Consider the following 12,103-nt stretch of genomic DNA (forward strand, 5'->3'; position numbering starts at 1 on the left):
CGTGTGTTTGAAAGTTGGATGAAGCTTCTGTTTCTAAAGTCAGCCTTAAAGCTGGTTTTTAGTCTGGGCTGCTTTGGGAGCAGACTGATCAGAGAAGAGCAGCTGTGGGTCAGAGGCTCAGGGCGGGGGACATGACATAGCCTGGCTGGACTTTGGTGGACAGAAGTTAACCTGAGGCCCAGAGCCACCTCTCTCCCTTTTTCTGTTAGGACCCACTTGGTCCCTGGGCTTTCTCTCCAACCAGCCATTTAGAGACCAGTGCAGAGGCGGGGACATCCCAGGCCCGGGCGGGTAAAGTGCATGTAAGCCCGCCTAATGCGGGGACCTGCTGATTTAAGACGAGTCACCCCAGGGCCTTGGGCCCACAACAGCTGGGGAGGGGAGGGGGTGCTTCTCAACTGTTAGAAATTGTGGAGAAGCAGAACTGAGGGACTGGCTTGGGAAAGTTCCCGTTCCATCTCTGCCATTGATTTCCTGGGTTCTCTGGATGGTTCCATCCATAGCTATACAATTAGAGGAACCCCTCTCAGGGGCTGGGAGGGGATAACTTCCAGTTTAGACTCCATTTATAGAAACGGGGACGGGGGTGCTGGGCTGTGGGGTGCGGTGCCTCTGAAGAAGATGGTCGGTGGGGAGGCCTTCCCAGGACCTGTGGCTGCGACAGAGTGCGCAGGCAATGCCTCTCTGCAGCAGAGCTGGCCTCTGGGCCGAGCCCCAGGCCTCCTGTGCACACGGGGCAGCTGGGTGGCAGCCAAGCTGTTCCAGGGCTATGCCAGGAGGAGGGTCTATTCCTGTAGGAACTGGGATGAGATGAGTAGGATGTGGGCTGGGGTGGTGCCCTGGGGCCACTCCTGGCCCTTCTGTACAGAGATGTGGCTGGACTAGGTGCTCTCAGAGCCCCCCACCAGCTCTGGCCCTGAGTCCCAGGGACCCTGGGCCCAAGACTGCCCTGGAGCATACGCCCCATCCCTGCCCTGAGCCTTGAGCTGAGTCAGCCGCTGCTGAGAAGGCTCGTGGGGTCCCCGCTGCCAGCAGGAGCAGTCCAATGGCCCCCAGGTGGTCAGTAGGGCCGCCACACGGCCTCGTCCATGCGGCCCGGCGTGCTCAGAGCAGTGGGCGAGTTGCTGTGGCTGCCGTCGGCCTCCACGCCGTCACTCTGGCCGCCCAGGCTGGGGTTCATGAGGCTGCCGGCGGCCACAGAGGCGGCGCTGCTGGTGCAGGAGGCCAGCATGCGGGTGGGCGAGCGTTCGCCCCCGCTGCTGCTGCCGGCCACCATGGAGAACTGGTAGGAGCCGGAGGAGGTGCCGTAGTAGAGATGGTAGGGGGATGGGTTGGCCTGGAAGGGGCCACTCTGGTTCTGCGGGGCCCCAGGGTAGGGCGGCGGGAGGTAGGTGGGGTGGAAACGGCTAGTGGCCGGCATGCTGAGGCCGCTGAGGCTGGTGCCTGAGGGCGTGGCGCTGTAGGAGAAGGCCGCGGGCATGGCCCCCGGGTAATGCATCCTGGGGTCGGAGAAGGATCTCTCCGGGAGGTTAGGCAGCCCTGAGAAGGGGCGGTCGAACTGGCGGGGGTCCGAGAAGGGGTTCAGGTCCGAGGTACCTGGGGGAGAGCAAAGAGGATGGTCAGCTGCAGCCCACCACCGCCCATGGGCTCTGGCCCTGCAAGCCGCCCTGAGCTGCTGGGCCCTCTGGGGGCTGCGTGGTACAGACACTTGGGAGCTGAGTGTCTTCGCACAAGTCTCGCAACCCTGGCGCCTGGCCTCTCCACTAAGCAAACAGGCAAGAGCAGTGCTGAGACTGCGCATAGTGAGGACTCAGTGAGGGGGCCGGGGGTGCGGGGGGACATGGCCATGCTCAAAGCAGTCCACAGCAGGCAGCCAGGACCCACAAAGATGAGCCTGACACCAGCCTTCATTGTTTCCTGCCAATGGGGTGGTCCTATGGCAGCAGTAGGAGGGCGCTGAGACCCGGCAGCGGCTCTGAGTGGAAGCTGGAGAGGCTTCTGCTGAGTGAGACATCTGCCTGAGGTGTTGGGGTGTCCAGGTCACAAGTGGAACTTCTCTGGGCTTTGGATTCTTCCTAGTCAGCCCAGGGGGTGCTTTTTCAGCATAGTGCTCTAGGGTTGAGTGTGAATCTGTAGCACTGTAGCACTGTCCTCCCGTTGTTCATCGATTTGCTCGAGCGGGCACCAGTAATGTCTCCCTTGTGAAACTTGTTGTTAGTGTTTTTGGCATATTGAATACGCCAGGGGGAGCTTGCCAGGCTCTGCCAGTGAATCTGGAGCGATAGCACAGCGGGTAGGGTGTTTGCCTTGCACGCAGCCAACATGGCCGACCTGAGTTCGATTCCTCCGCCTCTCTCAAAGAGCCTGGCAAGCTACCGAGAGTCTCTTGCCTGCATGGCAAAACCCGGCAAGCTATCCGTGACGTATTCGATATGCCAAATACAGTAACAAGTGTGAATCTGTATTTTTATTTTTTTTTTGGTGGGGGGATCACACCTGGCGATGCACAGGGATTACTCCTGACTCTGCATTCAGGAGTTACTCCTGGCGGTGCTCAGGGAACCATATGGGATGCTGGGAATCGAACCCGGATTGGCCACATGCAAGGCAAACACCCTACCCGCTGTGCTATCGCTCCAGCCCCCTTGAGTGTGAATCTGAAGGGAACTGTGTTCCCAGGTTCAAGGTTTGGAGTTGTAGCCTGGGGTGGGGATGGGAGTGCCTGGCAACATCAGGAATATTGGAAACCTTTCCTCTAGGTCAAGGGGCCTGCATACTGTGCTCATGTCAGAATTCCCAGGGAGAATGCCTGTTGGTCACGCTCAACACTCAGGCATTGCTGGGCACAGGGCTGACACCTCTGCTCTGCTCCCAGGACTGTGTTGCCAAGCGGGAACCCCACTCCAAAGCAAAGGCACCCTCACAGGGTCCCCGAGAGACACTGGCCTCTCAAGGATGCCCGGACTGGTGTGGGCGGCTCCTGATCTCAAGGGACTCTGAGCTGGGCCTGCCCTGACCTCTCTGCCCTCTCTTCAGGTCAGGGGCATCCTCCTACACCCCCCGCCCCCCTCCCAACATACACACACACTACCCTCTAGCCCAGGAAACCCGAGCTGTCGGGTTGCTGTCCAACAGCCAATCCCAACACTGGGAGGAAATGTTTATTTTCTTCTCCCAATTGCCCCAGCTGCTGCGCGGTGAATGAGCCCTTTGAGCTGGGAGAAGCCCCCATTGTGGGCTGCTGCAGCCAAGGGGGGGGGGCAGGGACTAGGGTATAGAGGGGCTGCGGCTCTGTTTTCCAGTGACCAAAGCTAGGGGGTCAGAGCTATCAACAGGCACTGAGAGAAGTGGTGATGAGGTGTCCTGAAGGGGGCCCGTGGGATGGAGTCTGAAGAGAGGATGGGCCCCTGAGAAGGCTCTAGAGCCAGCCCTGCTCACACCCCGCTGGGGCAGGTACCCGGCTTTCCAGAGATAAGAAAACAAGTCTCAGAGAGATGATGTGCCTTTCCCTAAGATGGCACAGCCTGTGCCTGGTAGGATGAGAGTTCTAGCCAGGTCTGCCTGAGGGCAGAATCCTTGCTCCTTCTCACTCCTGCTGGTCCTTCCTCCCTCCCTCTAGTGGGGCACAGGCTGGGGCTACACTTAGGCTGGCTGGGTGGGTCAGGCTGGGTGGCTGGATGGATCTTGGGGGCCCTCATCTCCTTCCTACCCCAGGCCTGCCTGAGACTTTCTCAGGCACTGAGCCCCTATGGAATCTACACCTATGGATAAGGGGCCTCTCCTCCCAAGGGGCCAGAGAGCCCAATTCAGAGGCTCCCTGACTGAACCCCAATTATGCCCATGGCAGGGTCAGGCGTGCAGGCTAATAAAATGCTCCCGTGGGCACACGAGCCAGCACAGTGTTGGGAGGGGGGCGGGCGGCAGGCATGAGCACCTCCTACCGGCCCTTTCCCACAAGGCCACATGGGAAGCAGCTTCCTTCCAAGCAGGGTCCCCCTCCTGCAGGAGTCTCTGGGCTGGGGGTGCTCCTATATGATCCTGCACACCACTCCAGGGCTGCATCAGGGGCAGGTCATGGACAGTATCTTCAATGGCGGACACCCGTGTCCCCCTCCCCTTCAGAGGAGAAAGGTGTGGCTGGGGAGGGGAGGCCTCGGCTGGACTAGGCTCTAGAACAAGTCCTGCCCAACGGCAGCCGTCAGGTCACGGAACAGAGAGCTCCTGGGGTCAGGCACTGGTGGGTGGCAGCAACAGAAATTCACTGAATGAGGAACCACAGGGAATCCTGTGCAGGGTACCAGTGGGAACCAGCATCCCTCACAAATCAGGACCAAACATCTTCAAGGGGCTGTTGGTCTAGTACCAGATAGCCAGTACCCAGGACCAATCCACTCCTTCCCCCTGCAGCTGTGTCCTACCTTGAATGGGGGTCTGGGCCTGGCTGCTGAAGTGGCTTGGGGTGAGTGAGCTGCGGGGGCTGGGCGTGCTCGGGGTCACCCGCCTGCGCAGCAGGTCCACATCCACAAAACGGTCAGGGAACGCCTTGTTCTGGTCCTCCAGCTTCTGCCGGTGCCCTGTAGAACAAGGGAGTCTTAGTCAGACAGTGCAAAGGGTCTCAACTCAGAGCACGGTGCTAACTCAGGAGTGATGCCACCTCTGGTCCCCAGGGCCTCCTGCCTGCCTCCCCCTGCAAGGGAGAGGGTCCCTGATGGACTGCGGCTCCTCCACTGAGGTACCAGGACCCCCAGCACAGCCTTCTTTCCTGTCTCAGTCACCCCCCTCATGTCAAGGGCCCCAGGCTCAGAGGTGCTGGCAGTTCCATGAAGCATGCCTGCCTTCGGGCAGTAGCTGAGGCCAACCCTGAGGTTGGCTTCTTGAGAGTGACATGAAATTTTCAGGGACTTCCCTCTTGGGCACATACACATGCACATGCTCAAACATGTACATACACAGATGCACACACGACACACACACACACACACACACACACACACACACACACACCTTTTCAATTACTCATTTTCTCTTTTCTTTTAGGGTCCATACCCAGTGGTGCTCAGAGTTTACTCTGGGGGGCTTGGGGTACCAAAAGAGGTGTCAGGGATTGAACCTGGTCAGTCATGTGCTAGACAAGTGCCATACTCGCTGTACGATCTCTCCAGCCCCTCATTTAAGGTTTCACAAGCAATGCACAAACATCTTCCAAATGAGAGCCTACACTGAGGCCTGTTGCTCCTTTGACCCACCCCCTGGTGCCATGGTTATGGAGAGCTTTCTTTTCAGACTGGCTTTCTGTGCAGCGGGAGCACAGCAAGTCACTCATGCAATGGGTGAATGTCTCCTGAGCGCCATCCTTTCCTTAGTACCACCCTCTTCCAATTGTGAAAAGAAAGAGTCCCCAGTCCCAAGGAAAGCTGGAGCCTTCCTGACTCCAGCTGTGCGGCACCCACCTGCTCTGCCTGGGTTTGTCTGCTTGCCATGCACCCGGCCGCAGATCAGCCTCTAGGAGGGACACAAGTTGGTCACATGCTCTCTCATGACACATGAGGGCCCCCATGGCAGATGTGGGCTCAGAGCTATGTGTTCTCCAGCTCAGCCTAACACCAAGGCTGATCTGTTTGGCCCCACAATCCCTGTGAGGGGGCGGTGGCCAGCAGGTGGATGGCCTGCCCTGTTTTTATTAACGAGAGAGAAGACAAGACTTGCTTGAATCACACAGTGAAGAAGGGGAAGGATTTCTGAACCTGGGGGTCCCTTGGAAGAGAAGTGTGGGGCAGGGGCTTATGGAGAGGAAGTCTGACACAGGGTGGGGGTGCAGTGCTGTGTGGTTTTCTGGATGAACCCGGAAGTCTGGAAGTCAGCATCCTGCAGGGCTGTGTGCAAGTGATGACCAGCCCTGGGATCAAGGGGCTGGGCCTTGAGTTCTGATTTCCTAAAGGGGTTGCAGGGGATTGGCCACAGATCCCCAGGCTCTAGATGCACCTCTGTCCAAATGTGTATCTGAGAGCCATTGGCGTAAGCAGGAGACAGCCCCGGGAATCACAGTGGGCCCAGCAACTCAGGGAGAATCAGGGAGTTCCACTTTCTGCTCCAAGGAGGCCCTGGGCCCTATGCAACCAGATCACATGATCTCCAGCCAGCCCCCCCACCCCCCACGATAGAGAGGGAAAGGTTACTGGAAGGGTTTTGAGGGGGTTTGGGTGGAGCCAGGGCTCAGGGCTCAGGTGCCTGGGGTGGGCTGGTGGGAGGTAGGTGGTAGGACAGACCAAGCGCCTGAAAGAGGTGCAGCTGCCAACCTGTACAAGCCAGAGGTGCCCTGTGCATGTGTGTGTGTGTGTGGGGGGGGACGACGACCGGTGTTGTAAGTGCTTCCGATTTAGTGAGAGTTGCAACCTACTTTTATGTGACATTTCCTGAATTCTACATGTTGACAACTCAAACACTGAAAACAAACACCCACTCCAAGTTGGAGATTTTGTTTTCTGCCTGCTTTTAGTCATTGAGAATGGAGCACATACTTAGGTCGGGCTGGAGTTCAGGCTGCCCGTGCTGGGCGGACACCGAAGGCAGCAGGGCAATGGGAACAGGCAGGGGCTGGAGACGGAGACTCAGAACAATCTGAATAGTCAGGAAGGTCTGGGGGTGGAGACCGCAGGTTAGGTGCAAAGGATCCGGTGTTTTAGTCAGCCACACGATGCCAGTGTGCCAATGGGGCCGCCAATGGGGCTACAAGAAAGCTGGGGCTAAACCTCAGGCCTTCTCATTACCGTCACCGGCAAACAGCCCCATTTCTGAGTCACACTGTGGAGAGAGGGTGGGGTTTGCAGCCAGTGTAGGTTCCAGGATGGGCCCTGACACTTGCAGCCGTGGCCTCGCTCCAGCCACACTCCCTTTGCCCCACTCCCAGCCACAGTGTCAGCACGGTGCCCTCATGCGGGAGGCCACCAAACAAGGCTGCCTGGTTTCTTCCACCCACAGGATCGCCACCGTCACAGGTGCCAGTCCGACCCCTGCAGGGAGGCAAGATTAGCACCCCACGATAGGGAGCAGGTTGTACCTTGGGTCTGAGACCCAAAGCCAGGACAGCCAAGTCCTGACCAACTTCCTGTTTGTTCTGCTCTGGCCAACTTCCTGTTTGCTCCCCTGGACAGCTGGGCCCACTGTATCTTCAAAAGGACCCCCACCTCCCAGTGTCATGTGGTCAGGTCTGGGGCCGGGTCTGAGCCTGGTCATGAGGCCACAGGCGCCTGGGCTCAGTGCATGCTGCTTGGCTCCCATGGGGCAGCCTTCCTTGCCAAGGGCTGTGTGAGCAGCGCTTCAGGCATTGCTTCCCAGCGGCTGTGGAAGTCACGGTAGAAGGGGCGAAGGGAAGCAGAGGCAGGCGGCTCCTCATGGCCAGGGCGCCAGAGAGTCTCAGAGCCACGGGGCCTGTGCCGCACTCTGGGAGCAGAAATGAACTTCCTGTGCCCGAGGAAAGAAGATGGGCACAGAAAAGGCCTCTTTCACTCCGCTCCCCATGGAGGGAGCCGGGCGGGGGATCATGCCCTTGATCACCAGGGTCCAGGCCTTTCTTGCTCAATATCTCCTCTGGAACTGTACCTACAGGCCCCTGATGTAAGGTCACAAGGCTTAGCCCCCCAGTTAAAGAGGCTTCCCAGAGGAGGGGGGCAGGGCGCTGGCTCTCCCACCACCTCTTCCTGCTGCTGCCACTCCCATGGTCTCCCATGCTCCAGAGCCTCTGTTCAGCCACAGGCCCTGTGTGAAGGCTTTCCTGGGCTTGGGGGAGCAGTCCAAGAGCCCCTCCTCCGGGAGCCTCCCTTCTCCCTCTCCACAGCAGGCCAAGCCTCCTGTGCAGCAGCTGCAGCGGTGACTGGGGCAGAAATACAAACCAGCCCTTGCGTCCTGGGCTCTTCCTCCACCATAAGCAGGCAGCATCAACGCCTTGCCCTAGGAGGGCCCTCCACGATGAGTGATCACCACCTTAGCTGGCATCTATGTGGGTAAGCACTGTTCCATCCCTTGTGAGTGGCTGTTATGGTCACCACCGTTTTGTAGATGGGATGGAAGAGGCACGTGTCAAACCGGGAACTGCCAGCATGACTCGGAGCTCAGCTGCTAGGAGACCTCCAAAAGAGGAGACTGGGCAGCCTGGCAGCTCCGAGTCCTGCTCAGCTGGATGGGAGAGCACGGGGCGCCAATGGGACCGGGCTGCAGTCCCAGGCAGGGCCACAGGAACAACATCCTGGCGGAGCAACCTGGGCCCCGTGATGGGGGCCCTTCAGCCCTCTGAAGACACTGGTCTGCTGCCTCTGCTGCGTGGCCCAGCCCTGGTGTGGCCACATCCTAGACAGAACAGCCAGTGTCCACCAGCTATGGGTGGGGCCCTGGCATCTGGGTCCCTGACCTGCTCTGTGGCTTGTTAGGGGATTTACACCCGACCCTTAACCACTGCACAGAATTGCAGGCGGGTGCTGGGCCCGGGGTGGTCTGCTGTGAATCGGCCCCCTGTGAGCAGATGAAAGAGGCTGGTGGCTGGGCAGGGAAACAAGCTGGCAGGGAGCCAGAGGACAGGGAGGCCAGCGGCTCCCTCCAAGGCTGCAATGGGGGCTTCCTGGAGCCTGGGCTTGATTAGGGGAAGCAGGGAGGTCTGAGGTTAACTCCTTCCCTCCTGCTGGAAGTCTCAGGGGATCAAGGGTGTCCTGGAAGCCAGGGGACAGGAGGCAGCCGGAGCCTCTCCTCAGCCTGGACATCCGTCTGTGTCACTCTGTGCCCTTGCTCACTAGGGACCTCTACCCCCTAGGAGTGCTCACCACCTTATGCTGAAACCATGCCAGGGTCTGTGAAAAAGAGCAAAGAGCCCCTTTCTTCAGGGAGCACTTAGAGTTGGAGTAAATGGCCAATGACACCATGAGTGAATGACACAAGTTTGAAAAGGTGATAGGCTTCTGGGGAAAATTAAGGCACCATGGATAAGGGGCTCTGTGTGTAATCTGGAGCAAGGTGGATAGGGAAGGCTCCCTGAGAAGCTGGAATGAGGCCTTCAGGTTGGGAAGGAAGGGGCAAGCCATCAAGGAGTTAGGGGTAGGCTACTCCTGGGAGGGGGAAGGGTGGTGCAAAGGCCCTGGGGTGGAGGGTTGGCATGCAAATGGCCAGTGAGGAGGGTGCAGGGGAGAATGTACTGCTAGCACTGATTGATCAGGGGGTGCCTTTGGGCCAGGACAAACCTGTTCGTTCGTCATCTCTGTCCCCCTCTCCCCACTGGTGAGACCCAACAGGACGAAGGCTGTCAGTTGGCCTCGCTTCAGTGTCCCCAGCTTCTAGAACAGAGCCCGACACACAGCAGGTGCCCAGGAAAATATTTGTTGAATCATTCCATGTCCATTTGGGGGCAAGATGCCACCCGCCCAACTAGCAGGATGAAGGACTGGCATTCTCCCCTTTTAGGCCCAGGCCCTGCTGATCCTTGAACCTGGGGTAAGCAGTGCCCAAATCAAGCCTGAATTGCACCTCCTCCTGACTGTACCCTGGGGTCCCACCAGCTACCTGTGAGGGACACATGAGGAACCTCAGAAACCCAAGACCACACAGGCAGCCTTCAAACGCCGCTGGCCACTTGGCCGCACACTGGGCACACCCAGCCAAGCACTGGAGGGGAACGACCTGGCCGCAGAAGCCACAGCTGGACCTCGGGGATCAGTAGACAGTTCACTCCTCACCCCAGCTCATGGCTCACCACGCAGGAGAAAATCCTGGGCAGGAAATCCTTGATGAGGGATGCTTGAGTTCTCTCAAGGGGTCAGGCTGCTATAACCCATTTAATTCCCATAACAACTCCCCAAAGCAGGTCTACAATCACCCCCATTTTAGAGATGAGCACACTGAGGTGGAGGGTCTTCCTGGGATGGGAGTGGGGGTCCTCACATCCCTAACCTTAGCCTGCCACCCCAGCCTGGGTGGGCTTTGACTTCCTCCTGGGAGGAAGGTCAATTAGTGGAGACCTTGACCTGGCAAATGGGGAGCATGTGCTGATATATCACTGGGCCCATCGGAAGTGCCAACTTCTTTCCTTCCTTTTGCAGCCTCATCTCTATCGGGCAACAGCTTCCTGGTCCACTGGGTACCTCTTCCCATCAGCTTAACCCAAGGAGGGTCTGTCTCTGGGGGGTACCCCAGGAAAGAAAAGCAGGCAGATGACTCAAATATGGAGGGCCTTGCTTCAGGAGTCTCCCTGGGGAGGGCTTGTGGCACTGGGCTGAGTGGGACTGGACGTGAAGGATTCAGACCCCCTTTGGCCCCCTGCTTATAGGCCTCAGTGTGCAGGAGTTTTTAGAGGGGCTCATCGTATGTATCCTCACACTGGGCCTAACTGCAGCTCTCGCCCCTTATGATTCTGCTCCTGGAGACTCAGAGTAGGACTATCACCTCCTTCAATGGAGACGTTATACCTCTATTACCATGGCCCAAGGGTCTCACCCTGCTGCCAACCAAAAGGTTCTCCATCCACCAGTGGTGGAGGCAGTGGGAGTGAAGAGAGGCAAGTGACCAGAAAGAGAACCAGGATTCCCACCACTCACAAGGACCCTCCTTCTGCCACCCAGAGGACACCCAGTTGCCTTGCTGAGCTCAGGTTCATGTCTGGGGGTCCTGTCTCACTTGCTGGAAGAGGGTGCAACATGAGGCCCAGAGAGGTCAGCAACTTGTCTCAGGCTCAGCAAGTAAACGACTGTCTCAGAATCTGTCTTTGTTCCTGGTTCCTTCCGAGTACCCAAGTTATCGCCACCTAAAACTTCTGAGGTGACTGTTTTGGTTTGCAGAAGACAAACCTGAGACCAAACAGGAGAGAGCATGTGCTTAGGGTCATCAAGACATAGTCAAGGGCACATTCTCACCCATAGCCCCTCCAACAGGAAGTGGGTCAAGTAGGTCAAGAAGGAGCTGGCTGGGAGGTGAAGGGTTGTGGGCTGCTGAGTAGGCACAAAAGCCCTCGGAAATCAGAGGGAATCACCTTGAAAGTCTTAGAGGAAAACTTCTTGGATTGGGCCCAAACACACGACCGATGAAGAGTCAGGCTCTCTCTCTCTCTCTTTCTCTCTCCCATTCAGCAGACACAGGCCCGTGGCCTATTCTGCGGCAGGCCTACCTCCAGGTCCCCCAACTGAAATCTGATAAATCTGGGTTCCTCATTCACCAGGCAGACAGCCTTCTGGATGAACATCAATGAGCAGAGAGTTGCATGGAGTGAGGGGTGCATGAAAGGATTGCTGACACGCCACACTGATCTAGACTGCGTGGATCCCAGGTCTGAACCACTCAAGTGAGTCATTTGAAAGAATTTCTAAGGAGGGGGTTTGGCCTCTCAGCCAGACTAGCTTCTGTTTTTGATGCAGGTGGCAGAAGAATGTCCCATCTACTGGCAGAAGAGACTGGGCCGAGCAGAGCCAACCTGGTCCCACCTACATGTCCCAGGGGCAGTTAGGCCCCGAAGAGGGGATCAAGGAATTTAGCCTGTCACTGGCCAGCTCCTGGCAGGCTTCCTGCAGTCTGAGGCTGAGCCAAGAGCGGTGTGTTAGGGGTGTTAGCAGCAGCCACACCTGAATGTGGATGTGGAGGACAGATCCAAGCTCCCCTAACACACACAGACTACGTGCTAGCACTGGTACCATCTGCTCTCAGGCAGGGGGTCTGGTACTTACGTCTGGGTTCCCGGGGTCCATCCACAGTCACCTTGATGGCTCGGTGGTAGGTGGCCACTTGAGTGGGATTGGTGAACACAGTGATGGTCAGCGTGAAACTCTTCCCTGGTGGGGGAAAAAGGGGGAAAGGTAAGAGGTTTGTTCTTGGCACCTTTCACAACACCTGGATCTCCTATCTCACCCTCAATCCTGGAAGGACCTCACCTTCCCAAGGCAGCAGGTCTCTGTCCTTTGAACCTGGGCTAATGATGGGACTCTGGGTGATGTTCATGCTGCTGGGTATGGCCTGGAAGGCCCTCAGGGGTCAGACACTAATTTATCACCTCCCCACACCACCATGCTCTGGTTACCCTGGATCCCTTCCCTCTCCGTTGTGGCCTTTGACTATTCCTTTTGTCCAGAGATCATCA

General features: G+C 57.8%; 1 protein-coding gene across 1 annotated transcript in view; it reads right to left on the reverse strand.

Moving 5' to 3' along the window:
- Window positions 1-845: 845 nt before the first annotated feature.
- RUNX3 (RUNX family transcription factor 3) overlaps window positions 846-12,103 on the reverse strand; it is a 55,205-nt gene continuing 43,947 nt past the window's right edge. Inside the window, exons 4-6 of the mRNA XM_056123599.1 lie at window positions 11,694-11,798; window positions 4,419-4,574; window positions 846-1,596 (exon numbers count right to left, since the gene is read on the reverse strand). Coding sequence (XP_055979574.1) covers window positions 1,061-1,596; window positions 4,419-4,574; window positions 11,694-11,798 — 797 coding nt within the window. The 3' untranslated portion in view covers window positions 846-1,060. The remainder of the gene's footprint in view (window positions 1,597-4,418; window positions 4,575-11,693; window positions 11,799-12,103) is intronic.

This window comes from Sorex fumeus, unplaced genomic scaffold, assembly GCF_029834395.1.
Source record: "Sorex fumeus unplaced genomic scaffold, SorFum_2.1 ptg000047l, whole genome shotgun sequence".
NCBI lineage: Eukaryota > Metazoa > Chordata > Mammalia > Eulipotyphla > Soricidae > Sorex > Sorex fumeus.